Source organism: Trichoderma camerunense (assembly GCF_050948025.1).
Source record: "Trichoderma camerunense strain CBS 138272 chromosome Unknown V8C40scaffold_15, whole genome shotgun sequence".
NCBI classification, from domain to species: domain Eukaryota; kingdom Fungi; phylum Ascomycota; class Sordariomycetes; order Hypocreales; family Hypocreaceae; genus Trichoderma; species Trichoderma camerunense.
Window position 1 is genome coordinate 606480 of NW_028145355.1, and position 18055 is coordinate 624534.

The following is an 18055-nucleotide window of genomic DNA, read 5'->3' on the forward strand; positions in this document are numbered from 1 at the left end:
AGTACTGTATCGTTAATTTACGGGCGCAAGTGGAGGAAAAAAAGAAATCAAGACCGAGAAGATTTTGAGAACCTACGCGTTAAATTATACGCCTGTTTTCTTGAGTATCTGCTACTATAGCTTTAGTTTCGCTAGTATTTACTACTCTATATATATTTCTTTAATACCTGCTACTATACGTTTATTTCTGTTATAGCTGCTACTATATATCTATTTCTTTTATAGCTGTTACTACCATTATATTTCTCTAGTAACAGCTATCATCGCTTTCTAATAAAATTCGGGTGTTGACTGAATAGGCTTTCCCCTGCAAAACCTGGGCTACCTATTGAGCTGATTAAGTGCCCATATTGCCAAATGTATGCGCTTATTCATTTTGCAGCACGCTGGCTGATGTTTTGTTCACGCTGAGCTGAATACTAGGCAGACATTCAGGCAACTTAGACGGATAAGCTATCTTCAAGCCTTGTCATTCGGAATAAGCGTTCTAAACGTGACGCTGCAGAGGTCATCCAGATTGACGTTGCTTAACTCATCATGGCCGTATGTGACGTTTTTATTCGAGCCTGCACCTTTGTCACGAGGGTTTGGCTGAAAGATGATAGGGTCGTCCTTTGGTATCTTATTAAAGCATCCTTGTATAGCCGTCTTGAGATCTGTGCGACAAACGAAATTAACTCTGCAAAGGAATTTCTGCCGGTCTTGTCTAGACACAAGCACAGCGACCTTGAGCGAGGCGGGAATGCCCGAGGGTTGCGAAGGGTTCTCCGAGAGAGTCCAAGTTGCGACACGGTTGGGGGGTCTGTTATTAATAACACGCATTGCACCGCTCAATGTAATGGCGTTGGACAATGTTGAAGTTGTCGACTTGTCCCACTTGGTAGTGAGGCCGAGATTGGCAAATTGTTGTACGCCGACAGTGGCTTCGATGCCTTTGGTTATTGTTTCTTCTTGATGTGTCGGCATTAAGCTGTATGTGTCTTGAAATGCTATGTCTTCCACTCCAATGTCGCCATCGGCTGAACTGGGCTCAAACAAGAGCTTGATGGTAGCCTCAGAAATCCTGCGCGAGCCTTTGGGTTGAAAAAACCACTGCATGACGATTAGACTAGCATAACGATCGCTTTCTGGAGAGAGAGCTCCATGAATGACTTTTTCAAGTTTGCAGGTAACATCGATTGCTCCAGTTCGTTGAAGAACTTCCGCTCGATGGTAATGATTTGGGGTGGTGTTGAAGACATGAAAGCCGCTGCCTTCTTCGCCTCCTGTCTCGTACAGGTCGATCAATATTGTCTCAGAATCACCGCCGTGCCCACCAAGGGAAGAATTCTCAAATTCAGCCATGATCAAAAGCCTCGGGATCAGCTTGGGGTGTTCATGCCAAATGAACAGAGTAATTATCGTTTGTATCAAGTGGCGGGGTACGGAGTACCAATGGCAATATCTGGCCCTCGATCATCCAATAGAGACCATTCTGCGGCGAGGATCTCATCTTCTGCTCTCATGACTCACAATTCGCACTGTATGTAGAGCCTCATACTACACATTAGCCTCAGGTGGGGGTCAAAATGGTACTCTTTCACATAACGCACTCATCTTTCCCATCAAATCTCGGATGTTTCTGCGTTGAAGAACCCTTATTAGCTTTCAATCATCTTACGATGACTTCAGAACCAGATTTTGACGACGATTTTTTTCTGGACAGGAACCATGCGGATGTTCATCGAGAAGGGGAGGATGAGCATGAGCGACGCTTCAGAGAGGCGTGCAGGGAAATAAAAGACATCAGAAGGCATTTTGACGAAAGTGATGTTGCCGAGTTTATCACCAAATATGGTGATGTCGTTAATCTGCGCTCGAAGAAAACTACGGCCAATCTGCTCCACACGCTCGTCGACGTGGTTACGCACAATGAAGTTCAACCAAAACACATTGAGATTATAGTCCGAAGAGTGGTTGAGAATTTTCCGGATTTGCTGACGCATCCAAATGAGGAGACATATAATCCAATTTTCCTGGCGATTAAAGCCTCTCAAAAAGGCTCTCACGATGATCTGGTCGATTATATGATAACAACGTGTGCTTCGAAAACGGAGGACACTCCGCATGGGCGGTCACTCAATTACGCTTTGAGTATGAAGATGAAGGACGGCAAAACCTGTCTTCATCTTGCGATAGCAAAGCAGCTGAGCCCAAAGACAATCAAGGCACTTATTGAGTATGCCAGTGACGAGGCGTTGGCTGTGCAAGACGAGGATGGCAAGACGCCAATGCATCATGCGACACTCTTTAAGAGTTGTACGGATACTGGAATAGAGCTCATTAAGCTCTTTCTTGAGAGAGACATTCGAATAAGGAAATCTAAACTCAGATCTCCAAAGACGTTTCTTGATGCCTCTGATAATAGTGGTGCGTCAGTCTATTGGCAACTTCAGACGAATAAAACCTCTGTCACCAATGCCTACAATGACTGGTTGGCAAAGAAAACATCCTCGGCGGATACTAGTAAAAAGAACCAACAGCCTATTCACAGAGAGCGCGCCAAAGCATCGCTAATTGGAGATAATACGCCTCAGATGGGTTCAAGGCTTTCAAGATCTAGTGCACTTATTGAACCTGTTGACCGAAATGGCCAAGATTATGAGGTTAGCATTCTTGATATCCGGGAAAAAGAACGCGGAATGAAGAGAGATGATCGTTTCACGCAACCTGCAATGTCTACAATAGCTGCTGAGATAAAGAAGCGCGGAGCGGAGAACCGAAACACTAGTCAGGATCGATCAAATATGCTCAATGGAGGGTATTCAGGTATGGGAGGGTTTGTAGATGATAGAAACATCCCAGAAATTACACCCAATATCTCACTCAAACGGAGAGGCACGGAAAATCTGGAGACAACTCAAAGCAAAGAGAAGGAAAGAGTGGCTTCTAATTCAGCTCCAAAGAAACCTAACTCATCTGAGTTTATGCCGGTCCTGATCAAAAACTCGAATGCTATACTCCTCGATCTGAAAATCCACTATATGAGGACTAGAAGCACTGAATTAGCAACATCCTTCTTACACGGCGCCAACATGCAAGGTAAGATGGATAGATTAAGAATGAACTTTTTATAAAAAGCTACTAACACGTGGCTTCAGACATACATATCAGCTTCGACTATGATAGTTTACCAAGGAAATTGCTTTGGCACGAATTTCTTAAACGTTTTGGTTCGTCCAAGAGTGGTCGCCTCACCTTTGACAATGTACTTCAATATGTGACACTCCCAAGGGTTTCAGTCAATGTCACAGGCCGACTTGCAGATATTGAGCGAGAAGCAGAAGAAGAATCCGGATTGCGCCAAATTGGGGCCCTCGGGCGCAAAGATGCAAAGTATTTTCTTGACTGGCTGTTTGACAAGGGTGTACGACATATTATCAGTCTGTCTGTGGAAGATGGTGGACGATCTGATGAGAAGGTCCATAGCGATCAAGTTATTCAAGAGTCACTTGAAAGACTAATCGTTGAGCATCTCGATTGGCAAAAGATTGACTTAGACCCTGAGACAATACTACGTGTGGGGTGTAAAATTATTCAGAAAGACGGCTCATATACGATATCCGCGAGTGACCAAGTAAGTACTCAACCGGTATCGCAGCATCTAAGACAACTTTCTCTGAGGTGGAGCGGCAGCAATGCTGTGCTTCGTTCTTGGAGCGAGCCTGATGGGCTAGTTCTGCTACCGCAATTGCAAAAAATAAAATTGGTTAAGCCATCTCCAGCCAAGGTCGGTACTCCATGGCCCAATTTAGGATTGAGACTCGGTTCTGTATTTGAAGCTAATGCATCAATAGGATTATGATAGCCCGCAATGGATTAGTAGAATCGTGAATGACTTCCAAAAAAGACTAAACTCCAACAGAAAGACAATCCGAGATCGTTTGTTCACGGCTTCAGATATGGAGAGCACACCTCTTAAAACGACATATGGAAGTGTTGAAGTTATGATGGTCAACTTGGACAATGAAGAAGAGAAAATTTCGACATCCGACACCGAGCTTCCATTTACAACGCCATCCATTGTCAGAGATGTCAACCCGCACAAATGGCTGGACACCACCGCAAGATTCGCAAGTGAAATGACACCATTCTGGCAGAAAACAGTCAAAGAGTTTCTCACATCAAAAGGCAACCCGGCCACTACTGAGGGGGTGGAAACCGATGTCATCGTGGCGCTAATAGATGATGGCGTCGACATGTTTGACACGGCCCTTTCCGACAGGGTAGTTGAGGGTAAGAGTTTTGACTATCATGACGGGAAGGTCAGGCCTCCTTTTTCTTCAGCTCAAGGTCATGGGACTGTCATGGCTAGCATGATCCTAAGCATGTGTCCGATGGCCAAAGTGTACCCAATACGACTCAGGACACATCTTAATGCCAACGGAAAGAGAAATATTGACGCAGACTATGCGGCGCAGGTATTCTTTGGCTCCCCATCTTACTGGATCGAAGAAGAAGATTTTCTAACTCGAGAAATTCAAGGCTATACAAGCTGCTTTAAATAAGAAAGCTACTATTATCTCAATGTCTTGGACGCTACCAATGCCAAAAGATAAGAGTGGATCGAAATCTCGATGTAGGTGCACTTTTCATTTATCTGACAACTTCCCACAAGGCCGTATTGTCAAAACTAAGGTGTAATCTTTAGTACACACTGTCCTACAAAAGGCTGTCGACAGAAAAGTGCTCATGTTTTGCTCAGCGCCTGATGATGGGAAATTTACAGAGCTAGACTATCCCAGCGGTCCATGGCCCGACCATTTCTTCCGCATTGGCGCTGCGGCAGCAGATGGAACGATTTTCAAATGGACTCCCGACGTTGGCATCACGTACGTCTTGCCAGGCGTTGAAGTGGTTGTGAACCGCAGTCTACACGCTAGAGAACGACTTACCAAACGTGTTGGTGACGTCGAGTACGAGACAGGATCCAGCGTCGCTACCGCACTCGCAGCTGGTCTTGCTGCCATGATCATTTACTGCATCAAAGCGAGTATCTTGTCGACGAAGTTGGTGAACCAAAACAGGGATCCGATTGTGGGGATTGCCATTGCGGACAACGATGCGAATATGATTGCGAATCCTGAAGCAATGAAGCGGGCATTTGCTCGCCTGGGTCGGGTCACGAATGCCAACTTTATTCAAATCTGGGAGAAGCTGGATCATGTTAGCGATACTCTTGAAGTTTTGAACGGGAGAGAGCTGAAACCAGAGGAAAGGCTGAAATATCTGAAGCAATTTATTGACTTTGGATGTGACCTTGCAAGTTCTATCAGAGCGTAAAAGGTGCTCAAACTCAATATGATGGTTTCATTGGGACTTTCATAGCTGTAGAACTAATTGCTATTGCGATCTTTATAACTGAAGAGAATAGTTTCTAATCGATTCATATTCTCATAGCCTCTGGAGAATTGGTAGTCTGGATTTTACACCGTATCACTCATTCTTAGGACTCGTGTCAAGGTGTCTTCTAGGTCCTCCTTGGGCAGCTCTAAGATGGTATTCCATTTTTCAGCACGATCGCCAAACGTGTTATAACCCCAAGGCGCATAACAAGAGGCCGATACAGTTTCAATATATCCTTGTAGCCATTCACGACGCTTAATGCGTGCTTCACCCTTTGCCACAAGATCTTCAGTGGAAGCGTGGGTTACCTCAAATTTCCTGCCAGAAAGTCCCTCGAGAGCCGCCAACACTTCATTTTGGGTCAAACGCGGAAACGAACTAACGTAAACGTTTTGGTTCTTGGTCGCATCTTCACGTTTGAGCACAGAAGCAATAGCCTCTGCAACGGTCTTTATGTTTGTGCAGCTGAATTCTTGATCGCCAGAGTCAAATATGGTAACTTTGAACGACTCGAGATCCCAGCCCATTACGCCCATGTCGAGTTTAAATTGACGCGCAGACTGTGTAAGCATCTATAAGAACAGAATTAGCTCCTCTTGGCCTCAAATGCACTTGGAGGAGACTGAGGGCAATTAGACAGACAATGAGAGGAGCCACGACATACCCAGTCGAAGAACGGGCCAGTGAAAACCCTGGTCCAAGTAAGACCCTCCGATTCTTTCCCTACGAGGTATTCCCCAAACTCCTTTTTCCCGGCGGTAAATGAGATGCGTTTCTCAATATCAGGTAGTGTCGTATCGCCACCATATTCGCTTGGTAGAAAGCGCTTTACGCCGGCACTGACACAGGCATCAACTACCGTCTTTTGATCGGCAACTTGTGCCCGAGGAATGCAGGAGACCACGGCGTCTTGTCTTTGGAAAACTGAAACAAGGGAATCTTTCGAGTAGTCGGTTTTGTGGACTGTCACTGACTTGGGATAAGTCGCTGCTGAGGATTGCCGGACAGCCGCTGAAACCTTGAAACCGGCATTGACGAGAGCCGAGACGAGAAGAGTGCCTAGACTCCCAGAACCCTTGACCAAGTAAGAAAAACAATTAGAAATTTGCGAATAATTGTATCTTTTGGCTGTAAACTCACTCCTAGCACAATTACCGTTTCGATTTTGCCCGACATTGTGTTGAGACTCTATGAGAAGGCAGTCAATTGTTGTGTACGAGGCACACGCAGCAACATGTGAGAGGAGTGAGGACATGCATGAGATGATATACCTTATTCTTTCTCAGTTTCTGACAATATTGAATAGTTTGATCAGACAGCATTAATAATAACAACAGATTTGGAGTTAGTGTCTGGCTCATTGGTCATAAGTATTCCAAAGCATGCCTTGAACTGCGATTATTAATCGCTTTTTTTATATATAGGTTCTGAACTAGATAACTAATCAGGTTCCTTTTCAAGAAAGAGTTCCTCGTTCTGTCTCGTTATTTGTAATCTTATGGACTCTGAATCTCGATGGCTGTCGAGAATGGAGCGGGTTTGGTGGATTCAGAATCTCCGGATCGGCCCCGTTGAGCATGTGAACGTAGAACAACCTCTTTCACATACTTCAATAGATCGAGATACAAGCTTACAGAAGCCTACCTTAGCCTTATGATATCGCTTAGGGACATATCTCTATTCAGCACTCAAAATTTAATATGTATATGTGGTGTTTGGAGCAAGAACGTAGGGCCAGGTCAAGAAGAATTAAAATTCCAGGTTGAGTTATGGCAATTATAGCTTAGTTCAGATACCATGGGCTCCTGCTATAATCTTGTGAATACATCTTCAATGAGGGCTTTAAGAAGATATGCCAAATACAAAAGCTATGAAATGTTGGTACTGAGAGTGCTGTGACAAACATATAGTTAATTGAGCCCAGATAGCGTATGGACTATAAACTATTTCTTGACGGTCCCATTGAGTTTTGTCCACCTATCCTCTGTTCTTCCCGAAAGATTTACCCTGACCAATAAACTCTTCCGCATTTTTCTCCCAGATCGATTTATTCTGCACCACAAACTCTTCCGTGCTCTGCGGTGGGTGGCCAATAATCTTCTCAAACAAATCATTAGTACCAGCCATAAGACCATCACGATGCATCTCGCCCGCTGCGTTGAAATGTTGCTCCAGGTACGGCAATTCAACGGGCGAGAAGGACCGAATCATGGCGCTGGCTTTGACTTGCTCGAAGCGAATTTCTCTTCCCAGGTGCTTCGAGAGAACATCGGCAATCTCGGGCGGCGTCAGCTCTGTAGGGCCGGCGAGGGGGTATGACTGTCCCTCATGGCCGGCCGGGTTCTCAAGCAGCGTGGCGGTCAACTCTCCTATGTCCTCAGTAGAGACTGAGGCAAATTTTCCCGTCGAGCTAAAAGGAACGGCGAAGACATCTTCTTCTCTGATGGCGTTGCTAGCATAAATAAGCCATTCGTGGAAAATTGTTGGTTGCAGATGCGTGACAGGCGTGCCAGCCCAATCAAAAACCCGCTCCGACAGCCAGTGGTTAATGGAAGCATTGCTAGGGGCTTCCGATCTCGCAACCATTTGAGACATGTTGACGATGTATTCGGCTTTGGCCTCTTTAGCCGCCTGAGCAAAAATAGTAGTGGCATCGATGAGCCCTGGCTGTACAGGATAACAAAAATACGCTCTCTTGACGCCGTCGAATGCGCGTCGAACTGAGCGCAAATCAAGGAGATTTCCAACGACGACTTCAGCGCCTTGAGCTTCAAGTTGGCGCGAGCGATCATCTTCCTTGTGGACAAATGCACGCACAGAAAGACCTTTCTGCAACAGATACTTGATTGTAGTGCGTCCAGTGGACCCCGTGGCACCAGTGATGAGAATTGGAGCCATTGTGAGACTGATTGCTGTAGCGGTATATACTTCACAGAGTTGCGGGTTTGACGTTTAAAGTATCTTTGAGTTTAAAGCCTATTGTAAGGTTGTGATGGATAATGATAAGAAACAATTCACCTAGTGCCGTGTCTCTGACATTGTATTTATACAACACGAGTGCTCAACAACATTAGTTGAGCGGATCAGCGACTGTCTCCAACTTTGACAATTTGAGAAGCCACCCCCTGCCATCTATTTTTGCCTGTTTGGATGATTAGTATACTCTCCAATGCACGTCGGAAACATTTGAGCCAAGATTGAATACCAAGTGTTGGGGCAATGATCCATTGGAACTGAGTCTCGGCCACGGGCGAGTAATGCGTTACCACTATAGCAGTTGAGAATTGACCTTACTGGCCGTGCAGCCCTGGTTGCTGTTAACAACTCTCTTTTAAGATTACTGAACAGTTTCATCATTCTATGCATAGGTCGGAGAGCCTGTTGCCTGTGGCGTCCGCCAAGCATAGGCTGGGATAGATGATTGCGATGTCCATTACGTGTATTACTGCCTATCACTCGTCAAAAGTGCCAGAGTGGGTGAGGGCATGACCTTTAGTAAGAAACGAACGCGCCTTAGTATTTCGTGGATATTTACTAGCGCCTACTGACTAATAACCGTTGCTGTAAGGCTATTTTTATATACTGCAGAGTATAAAAGATAATGATCTTCTACTCTTGATTCATCACTAACTCCACCTACGTTGAATGTTGAAGCTATACCAATACACATCTCTCTCACTTTCGTCAACACCACAAATCTCTTTGCTTTAATGATATAATGATATCCTCGTTCCATTCAGTTATCATAATTATCACACCCTTTGAAATCCTTTTTGTAATATCGCAAGACGCCGATCCGGGGCCATGAAGAATTCTTCCAGACCGTGTGGCTTCGGAGAATGTGTGGATTGGTAATCTTGTTGAACCAATAGAGGTCACTTCGAGACTGCCGAGGTGAACCACAAGCGAGTTGTAAAAGATACACTGAGCTCTTATGGAATAACAATGCGTACAGCACTCTTCATCATGTATGGGAGATAGTACGAGCACAGTGCAAAACCCACTTGCGTTGTTCAGTAATCATTATATAGTGTTCAGTAATCATGAATGAAGCCACAAGTGTCATCTCGCTGAGGGACACGGTCTACGTATCTGTATTGCAGGGGATACGCACCAGGATTGCAAGTCTTATGGATTCGTAAACATATTGCTGCCTCAACTATGGGTAGGCGATGATGTATCACATTGAACTGAGTGAAGTAGTTGAACCGGCAACAATAATAGTAATAATTATTGCATACTAACCTTTGTAAAGTCTATTAGGGACTAGGTTCATGTAGTATAACAGTTTTGACCAACATCTTGCTCGCTAGATACGATAATTTTATTGGGTGTAACGTAGCCATAGAATGAGTTTGTGTTGTAGTCTGGTAATTCTTGAGAAGAGACCAGATTCTAACCAGATCACGCAATCTTGGCCTCTAAATAACATGTCTCCTACAAATTATATCTGAAATGAATATTCTGCCAATCTGTGATATCAGACTCTCCGTTAATTTTACCTTGGTATTTGGATTCTTCTGGCGTCATTCCTAGTTCCGCGACCTTCTTGGCCCGTCGTTTGTTCTGAGATATATCTTACCATTACGTTAGTGTATGGACATTGTTATATAAGAGAACCTTACAGTGTAATCGCCACAGAACGAACAGAATGCACTGCACTGCGTACATGATGCCACATATAACAAGTGCAGGGACATATCTGGGTGCCCATTCAGCGCGAAACGTCTGTGACCCAATCGCATTGCCAATGCACACTGCAATGAACATGATGGCACTGGTGACGGACTTTTTAGTTCTGCCGGCAACATTGGATGGTAGCAATGTCCAGATTAGCAACGCCGGTAGTCGCCCTGTTGCCATCATCAGATAGAGACCCCATCGAGTCCATAATAAGCCTTCCTTGGGCAACAATCCCAAGGTCAACATGCCAACAAATGACGGGATAGTTAAGGCTATCATGAGGAATACTAAAGCGTTTTTTGTTAGCAGAAGCGAAGATGTGGATAGGCAATCATGATCCTACATCTAGTTTGAGGCTTCTTTAGCGACCAAACTCCACCAAGTAACAAACACGCAATAGTCAGAAGATCTAGCGGAATGATGCCCTTGACTATCGTCTCCAAGTTCGTGAACCCAAACGAGATAAAGACGAGATTACCAAATGCCGCCGTTCCGCCAAAGGGTATCCCGGCAGCAATAACTGTGAAAAAGAAGAAGTAAGTCTGAGGGTCTTTGAAAGCATCTTGGACTTGGTCCCAACACCATGAATGGTGACCGTCAGATCCAGTCTGGTTATTGGCGACTCTTGTAGCAATGATGTGTTTCTCCTTTTTGGATAACCATCCAACTTCGTTAGGTGTTCCCACAAAGAAGAGTGCCACAAACGACAGGAGGATCGTCCACGACCCCAGAAAAATACTAATCCATCGCCATGAGCCAAAAGTGCTTTCGTGTCTCTTGGCAGCGTTACCGATTCCGTACATGACCAACTGCGCTATAATGTCAAAGCCACTGTTGGCCGTTGTCCAAATGATGGATCGCATGGTATGTTCTCGACTAATGTAGAAAGATGCCGTGATGAGAAGAAAAGCAGGGGAAATTGTGCATTCGAAAAGGCCTTGCAAGGCCCGCAGTGCTACAATTTGGGCAAAATCTTGAACAAATGCGATGCAGAGGACAACGACGCCCCAGCAAAACATGCAGATAAATAGTATCTTGTTCACGCTGAATCGCTGCATCAAATAGTTGCCAGGAGGTTCGCCTACGAGATAGGCAATATAGAACGAGGTCGTCAACCCTATTAGGAGACGTCATTAGCATTAGCCACATACTGTAGGCTTGTTACGAAGACCACTCACACGATAATTGCTGACCGACCAACCCGATGTCACTTATCATTCCAAACGTTGCTTGCGTAGAGACGGCCGTTTTATCTGCCTGTTGGGTGCCGTAGCAAAGCCACATGAGCGGCAGAAGAATGCGATCGATCTTTTTGAGAACGCGCCTGTATTCATCTTCGGTATACTTTGCATTGACTGTATCCAAGACAGTATCCTGAGCGCTTGTAACAGCATCCATCCCAACGGTCTCTATAACGACGACGCTGTCATCCGGAGGCGCTGCTTTCTCGTCTCTATCCAACAGTGCTGCCATGGTATCGAGTCGCGAGATCCAAACGTAATGTCAAAGAAAATGAGGGGATGAATTGTGGAACGACTGAGTTGCACAAACAAGGTAGCACTGATATTAGTCAAAGGCTGCCCTGAAATTATGAGAGTGAGGTCTTGTCTGAGACAATTCAGTGTTCCCTTCCTGTGGCTGGATCATTGGGAGGAAGAAACGGGACGGGCCATTCACATCATCGTAATAGTCTTTCTGTCTGGCAGCTATGTGCTCGGGAACACATAATAATACGCAAAAAAGCTATGGGTAATGATGCCTAATTATAAAGAGCTCTGGTGTTTTTGCAGATCGCCATGTAGCATGGAGGTACACATAAGCCATGGGCTACAACAAGAGAATGTGACATGACAGGGCAATTGTCGTTGGGTATCCAACTATTAACATCTTTATTGAAGAAACCAGAGAGAAAAATCCCAGTTCCCAAAGGAAGGGAATATTTTTCAGCTTATACCAGCAGCGCCATAAGTCGGTAGCCACAGACTCGATATCGCCCTGTATAACAGATAGGTCAAACGCCGATTTAATTCCTACAATGTCTATAACAGTCAGTCTATGTAGATAGAGACAGAGTCCCAGCGCTCTGGAACATGTATTTATCGGCAGAGCCGTAATCTGAGACATCATTCGAGTTGTGACATTCAGCTCGATTATCTTCACACAGCATTACAGGGTGGGGTGGCGATTTGAGCGATCCGACGACTAAGCAAACAGCTCGCTACCGTCGCTACCCCACAACACCATGACTCGAAACAACTAGACCACTTCGGTGCTGATCGAGTGCTTCGTCGAGATTGGCTTCAAGGCGCTTTAGGTGTGCCTAATGTGTTGCAAAGGGGAAAGATTCCGAAGGGGGTAGGAATTGTTAAAAAGAAGAGATATTATCACGCGTATTCTCTTCAATAAACAATTTCAGCCTGTGGACAATTCACAGCTTTACTACGGAGTACTGTTGACTCAATTCAATTCTGTACTTGTTACACTAAAAACATCATGCCGCCCTCTTTCAACGAAAAGAATGACATTTCTGTCAAACTCTCAACCGACAACGTTTCAGAGCGACTACCGAAACCACCTCTGACAGGCCGCTGCCAATGTCCCGAGGATCCCGTTGTCTACAACATCACCTCGGAACCACATTCACTTAATGTGTGCTACTGTCACGAATGCCAGCGCCAGACCGGATCCGCGTTTGCTTTAACTCTAGTTGTTCCGTCTACAGGCGTCAAGATGGAGAACTCAAAGATGTTTGCCCAACTTCGGAATTTTGAGCGCAGAACAGAATCGGGCGGAATCCGAGGAGGCGTCTTCTGCTCCAACTGTGGCGTTCGACTCTGGCACTTCGATCCAGCGAAACCCGAATGGACGAGTGTCAAGGCCGGAACGCTAGATCAGAAAGTGGACTTTAGAGCTGCGCAGCATATTTGGACAAAGAGGATGTTGAATGGCATTGTTCTGCCACCAAAAGCGGAAGCGCACGAGGAGGAACCTGACTCTGGTCCTGTTTAGCCGATCAACCACGAGATTCCAGGACAAATATGGTATTGTAGTTGGCCCTATAGTCAATTGGTAGACTTATTTCTCCAAGTTGCCTCTATAACTAGACGGAATCTTGGTCCATCATACGCCAGGTTACTCGCATGAGCAATAGCGCATAATTGTCCCACTAGCTCTGCGTAAGCAATTGTTCATGATTAGGTGATTGATTGGTCGCGCCCTCTTCAAACAAGACTACAGTTCTTATCTAGCACCATGACGTATCATCTCTTTTCCACTTCGTAAAAGGGCATCTTGCCCAAGCAAAATAACGCGAATCTTTAATGCCCATAAAGACTTGTATTGCGTGTGCTTTGTACAATGGAAAATAGTATACTCTCTTATAAGGGCATTCGGGTCAAAACTGGATGCCTGACATGCCGAAAACGACGAGTGAAGTGCGACGAACTCAAGCCAATATGCAAAAGATGCATCAAAGCCAATGTCGTCTGCGATGGCTACCAGAAAAAGAGATCTATCCCATCTCCTAACCCAGCGATCAAGACATCGCCATATACAGAGGCAGAGACGGAATCAACCTCAGTTTCCAGTATTGAGCGCACGGCTTCATCTTCGCCAGAGTCTGCTAGATATTTACCGTCTCCGCGATCACCACTTTCAGCACCGATACCACCCTCTCCAAAGACAAGACACCGCTCCGAACTTGCTTTTTACCACCACTTTGTAACAAGCACTGCACCACGTCTATTTGATCTGGAGCACATCACCTTCTGGCGGGATCATGTTGGCAGCATGGCGTGGGGAAATGACCTCGTCTTTAAAGCCGTCCTAGCCCTTGGAGGAATCCATCAAGCCTACCTCCTCTCAGCTTCAGAATTAACCTCTGAAAGCATGATGCAATCCAAAGTCTCTGGACTGCGCGCATATGGAGAAACACTGCGTCTGATGGAGTCACACTCGAAGAAGGATGGATATACTAATATGCAACCAGCCATTGTCGCCGGTGTGTTGCTTGCATATTGCGAGGTAAGACTCTTTTGCTACTAATTCGAGATGCCCACTTGGCTGACATACTGACCGATTATTAGTGCATCATGAATCACATCAAGCCTGCTGCATTGCATCTAAAAGCAGCTGGGCAGCTTCTAAGACCAAATCTCTCGCCGGATAGGTCACCGTATCCTGCTAGCGATGAGGCATTGCACGCCACAATTGCAAAGCTGGACTTCCTTGCTCAGAGTATCGTGCCATATTCACAACCATCCATCCAGAAAGACTCGTTTGATGCTTGCAATTATATGGGGGTCCCTGATTCATTTTCTGAAGGATCCATCCATCGGTCAGTCTCCAGCGAACGGGTTGAACTTGTTCAGATCATCTCCAGATTTAACCATCTTGACAACATCATCTGGGGCCCATGGTCTAGCAAATCTTCGCGCCCAAGCTCAGAAGCTCTCTCGCGTTTCCAGATGGATTTGCTGTATTGGAGAGCCAACTCGCCCTTGACATTTGATGGCTGTTCGGAATCTTTGGCAATACTGCCGGACTGTGACGAACCACTCGACGAGCTTCCAATACCTCCAGAACCTCTCTTCTTCCAAAGCAGCTATGCCGCCCTCAGCACAGCACTGTACAATAATTACATGGCGTGCAGCTTTTCCATGCTTTCTAACGGACATGACCATGATCGTAATGCGCTGTGTGCTTTCCACTACGTCTACCAAAATCTGCGCATCGCTGAAGGCCTGACTGCTGCGACTCTACAAGACAGCGAAAATATTGATATAAACATCTCACTCTTGCTATATCTGAGCTTTCGCCGCTGCTACTCTAGAGTGTGGCAGACGTGGACGATTCAGAAACTTCGGCAATGTGGGCAACAAGGACTACTCGATGGCAGCGCATTTGCAAATACGCTGGAAAACATATACCATCTGCAGCTACGAGCTGAACTTCAGTCGAACTATGCCCTGAAACCAACTTACAATACCACTGGCCTTTTACATTCGAGAATTCTTCCACTACTTCAACCAAAGGACGAGAGCGATAGATGGGTGGCCTACTACCTAAGACCAAATGCGAGCCTTGATCATGAAGACGTTACTTTGTGCGTAATTGCGCGAGCTGCTTGGAGACAAGATAAACGAGGAAACATGTCCTCTGTTCAGTTTGACTTTTATGATGATTTGGCTGTTGCTGACGTTGACGTGGCGAGTCTTCGTGACTGGATCCAATCGCTGGAAGCATCACCGTTACCTCGAGATGGATTAACCTAACATCGGCATTATGAATTGTGAAAATACGCTTGAGCATTGATCGATTTATCTTGTTTCTCGTTCTATAGTGAATATTATGCTATCTTCTAATTTATGAGATCTTACGAGGCATATTTCGTGCCTCAGATTGACTGCAGTCCTTGCCTCATCCTTTTTGGCCACCTCGCCGGATATTGTTATGCTCATATTAAATCCTTTTCTAATTTAAAGATGCTATTACTCTATTACGGCAAAAAACGTTAGCAAAGTCATTCTCCCAAGCACGATCATTTTCACTCACCTCTGAATGCCTAGCTCAAGTTCTGCCTCGTCAACAGCAAAAGTGATCCGGAACCACCCTGGTCGTTCTGAGCGATATGCTTCTCCAGTAGCTATCCAAACCTTGTTGTCAATCATTCTCCACGCCAACTCTCGCTCGGCCTCTACTGTAGGAGAAGAGAGGTGTTTCGATAAGTCTACCCAAATAAACGGCCCAGCGTGCCTAACACCAGTTAGAATACTGTCAAATTGGTGATGCTCAATTGCAGACTTACGCTGGCACATATGGTATGTTGTGCTGCTTCAAGAGCGCAATGCAATGCTCATAAGCGGCGGATAATCTTTTGGTAAGTGTTTCGAAATAGGTGCTTAAAAAGTCTGCATCGTTCAATATGCCGCACCAGGCTGTGTCGGCTAGGGATGATGGCCAAGCAAATTTCCTGCAAAGTGACCGTCTTAGTCCGTATGTTCTACGAAAATCTGCGTGCAAAATACTCACGATACTGCACGAATTGCAGCGTGCAACTCAGCATTTGCCTGAGATACAAAGGCTCCAAGTCTGATCCCATTAGAGCAGAAGTCCTAGGGGGACATTTAGAGACGGAGCCGTAGCAGTCGAAAGGTGACAGCTTACCTTGCTCATACCATATAGACAATGAACTAAAGATGGGTCGATGTATTTCTCGAGATCAAAGGTGAGGATAGAAGTGAACGTTGGTGGAGTGGGAAAGTCTCTGCTCGCAAAGATGGAATTGGCATATACTTCGTCGCTAGACCATACTCAGCAAGGGCTCGATTTATTTTCGCTGGATCGTCTTTCTTTTTGAATCAGTCCACCTACCTGATCAAGTGTATCTTGTACTTTGCACATAACTTGAGGTAAGCTTCAAGCACGTGAGGCTCATAGCACACTCCAAAGGGGTTATGCGGATGGCACAGCAGCAGTGCTCTCACAGGCGTCCCGTTTTGAATGGACTGAACCAAGGCATCTTCATAGCACTTGACAGCCTCTAGTGATGTAGGGTGAGTGGCCTTTGGCTGACGCTCAAAATCGACGAGAACAGGCTTCACACCCGCACGGTTTACCATATCGCTGATGAATCCCACGTATGTCGGACGGCCGAGTAAGATTCCCTCGCCAGATTCGCAGAGGCAGAAGGCAAGGCAGTCGATTACCGAAGATACACCTGCGAGAACTGTGACTTGCTCCAGCTCAAGGGGCTTTCTAGGGCGGAAGGCTGTGTTATTCATGAAACTGGCGATACTTTGGCGCAATTGATCTGAGCCAACGGAGCCGTCGCCATATGTAAGAGAACGCTTGGTGATGGACAAGTGAGAGTTGATGTGCGAGGCTATTTCGTCGTGCCTGTGATATAGATAAGAAAGCGCCAACAGAGAGTGTACCTATTCAAGTGCGCATTGTCTTACATCAATCTGTTTTCTGCCACACCTAGAGACACTATTCCCGATGGATTGGTATGCACGTCGTAGACATTGGATGACCCCTTGCCCATGATACTCTTGATGTCATTGGGCTGGATGTTGGACAGGGCTCGTTGTGACAGCATCTTGGCGGCAGTAGTAACTTGATGGGGACTAATCGTAGGGATGCGTATTGCAAGCTGTCAGTGATGTGAATCGTTATTACAGCTGGTACAGTGTTTCTCTTACAAAGAGGATTTCATCTTGGTAATTACTGAAAGCCGTATGTGCTTTAATACAATTGATGACTGAAAGGTTCGTGGCTGTAGCAACTCCACACAACTGCCATCATGTGTTTACTACTCAAGCTCCATCACCTTCATCAGACGAGAGTAGAGAGATGATGTGACGTAAATGGATCTGACACTGATACGCCAGAGACACGACCAATCATCTTGTCCAGCTCGCTAACATCGCCACCCCACATGGCGCTGTCAACACTTGCGACCGAGCTACTGAAATCGATGGATTTAGTGTGGAGGAACTAGAAGATACTCCAAGTCTTCTTCTATTGGAAAAGGCGGGATGTTCATGAAGATGTTGGAGATACGATCGCTTGTTGTTAACCAAATCTGCATACTAAGATACACCACATCAATATCGACGGTAGCGACTTTCGTCCCTTTGTCTATATAACAAGCGACTCGGGCGTGTTGTGTGGGGTGCCAATTTTGGCGAGGGAAGCCGTTTTATTGGTGGTTGCAGCACCACTTGTCTTGCTCTCTAGATCGGACTGATTGAGAAGCAGAGCTATAGTCATACATGGAAGTATTCATCATCATATGCCCCAATGTTGACTTGATGTCGTACCAAGCCTCAACAAGCTGACTCGCTTGATTTGCTCCCCTCGCTTGCATGCCCGGCAGAGCACCGTTGATAAAGCTACATGTAGATGTAGTTGAGTAGATGGAAGGATTTGGAGAAGTGAATCGCTTACTTTTTGATCAATCGGCGCTATCACTTACGCTTTTTTT

General features: G+C 45.6%; 8 protein-coding genes across 8 annotated transcripts; 3 read left to right on the forward strand and 5 right to left on the reverse strand.

Moving 5' to 3' along the window:
* Window positions 1-42: 42 nt before the first annotated feature.
* On the reverse strand, window positions 43-1442 carry V8C40DRAFT_251975 (uncharacterized protein). Its single transcript, XM_083217285.1, has one exon. The coding sequence runs from the start codon at window positions 1342-1344 to the stop codon at window positions 460-462; it is 885 nt and encodes a 294-aa protein (XP_083070551.1). The 5' UTR covers window positions 1345-1442; the 3' UTR covers window positions 43-459.
* A 152-nt stretch (window positions 1443-1594) lies between these two features.
* Window positions 1595-5635, forward strand: V8C40DRAFT_251978 (peptidase S8/S53 domain-containing protein). The gene is made up of 5 exons (XM_083217286.1): window positions 1595-3081; window positions 3141-3769; window positions 3837-4460; window positions 4525-4618; window positions 4691-5635. The coding sequence occupies exons 1-5, from the start codon at window positions 1662-1664 to the stop codon at window positions 5320-5322; spliced, it is 3399 nt and encodes a 1132-aa protein (XP_083070552.1). The 5' UTR covers window positions 1595-1661; the 3' UTR covers window positions 5323-5635.
* V8C40DRAFT_268405 (aromatic alcohol reductase) lies at window positions 5466-6561 on the reverse strand (the record flags this gene model as incomplete). Its single annotated transcript, XM_083219955.1, has 3 exons — window positions 5466-5957; window positions 6050-6460; window positions 6526-6561. The coding sequence occupies 3 exons, from the start codon at window positions 6559-6561 to the stop codon at window positions 5466-5468; spliced, it is 939 nt and encodes a 312-aa protein (XP_083070553.1).
* Window positions 6562-7362: 801 nt separating this feature from the next.
* V8C40DRAFT_281237 (uncharacterized protein) lies at window positions 7363-8528 on the reverse strand (the record flags this gene model as incomplete). Its single annotated transcript, XM_083221558.1, has 1 exon — window positions 7363-8528. Exon 1 carries the CDS (start codon window positions 8281-8283, stop codon window positions 7363-7365), a length of 921 nt encoding a protein of 306 aa, XP_083070554.1. The 5' UTR covers window positions 8284-8528.
* Window positions 8529-9822: 1294 nt separating this feature from the next.
* Window positions 9823-11541, reverse strand: V8C40DRAFT_268407 (MFS general substrate transporter; the record flags this gene model as incomplete). Its single annotated transcript, XM_083219956.1, has 4 exons — window positions 9823-9962; window positions 10011-10355; window positions 10412-11185; window positions 11247-11541. 4 exons carry the CDS (start codon window positions 11539-11541, stop codon window positions 9823-9825), a joined length of 1554 nt encoding a protein of 517 aa, XP_083070555.1.
* Window positions 11542-12561: 1020 nt separating this feature from the next.
* On the forward strand, window positions 12562-13106 carry V8C40DRAFT_281239 (GFA family protein; the record flags this gene model as incomplete). Its single annotated transcript, XM_083221559.1, has 1 exon — window positions 12562-13106. The coding sequence occupies one exon, from the start codon at window positions 12562-12564 to the stop codon at window positions 13075-13077; it is 516 nt and encodes a 171-aa protein (XP_083070556.1). The 3' UTR covers window positions 13078-13106.
* A 239-nt stretch (window positions 13107-13345) lies between these two features.
* On the forward strand, window positions 13346-15490 carry V8C40DRAFT_251980 (Zn(II)2Cys6 transcription factor). The gene is made up of 2 exons (XM_083217287.1): window positions 13346-14091; window positions 14154-15490. The coding sequence occupies exons 1-2, from the start codon at window positions 13426-13428 to the stop codon at window positions 15339-15341; spliced, it is 1854 nt and encodes a 617-aa protein (XP_083070557.1). The 5' UTR covers window positions 13346-13425; the 3' UTR covers window positions 15342-15490.
* Window positions 15441-17424, reverse strand: V8C40DRAFT_66149 (pyridoxal phosphate-dependent transferase). The gene is made up of 8 exons (XM_083223261.1): window positions 17271-17424; window positions 17028-17195; window positions 16441-16965; window positions 16234-16369; window positions 16099-16181; window positions 15875-16039; window positions 15622-15822; window positions 15441-15562 (listed from the first exon to the last, which is right to left on the reverse strand). The coding sequence occupies exons 1-8, from the start codon at window positions 17282-17284 to the stop codon at window positions 15541-15543; spliced, it is 1314 nt and encodes a 437-aa protein (XP_083070558.1). The 5' UTR covers window positions 17285-17424; the 3' UTR covers window positions 15441-15540.
* Between the last annotated feature and the right edge of the window lie 631 nt (window positions 17425-18055).

Bases quoted from the DNA above. Each gene is read 5' to 3' on its own strand.
- V8C40DRAFT_251975 (XM_083217285.1), bottom strand. From the start codon at position 1,344: ATGGCTGAATTTGAGAATTCTTCCCTTGGTGGGCACGGCGGTGATTCT.
- V8C40DRAFT_251978 (XM_083217286.1), top strand. From the start codon at position 1,662: ATGACTTCAGAACCAGATTTTGACGACGATTTTTTTCTGGACAGGAAC. The intron at 3,082-3,140 runs GTAAGATGGATA...ACGTGGCTTCAG, and splicing joins ACACGGCGCCAACATGCAAG to ACATACATATCAGCTTCGAC. The intron at 4,619-4,690 runs GTAGGTGCACTT...TGTAATCTTTAG, and splicing joins GAGTGGATCGAAATCTCGAT to TACACACTGTCCTACAAAAG.
- V8C40DRAFT_251980 (XM_083217287.1), top strand. From the start codon at position 13,426: ATGGAAAATAGTATACTCTCTTATAAGGGCATTCGGGTCAAAACTGGA. The intron at 14,092-14,153 runs GTAAGACTCTTT...ACCGATTATTAG, and splicing joins TGTTGCTTGCATATTGCGAG to TGCATCATGAATCACATCAA.
- V8C40DRAFT_66149 (XM_083223261.1), bottom strand. The intron at 16,966-17,027 runs GTAAGACAATGC...TCTATATCACAG, and splicing joins GTGGCAGAAAACAGATTGAT to GCACGACGAAATAGCCTCGC. The intron at 15,823-15,874 runs GTAAGTCTGCAA...AACTGGTGTTAG, and splicing joins AACATACCATATGTGCCAGC to GCACGCTGGGCCGTTTATTT.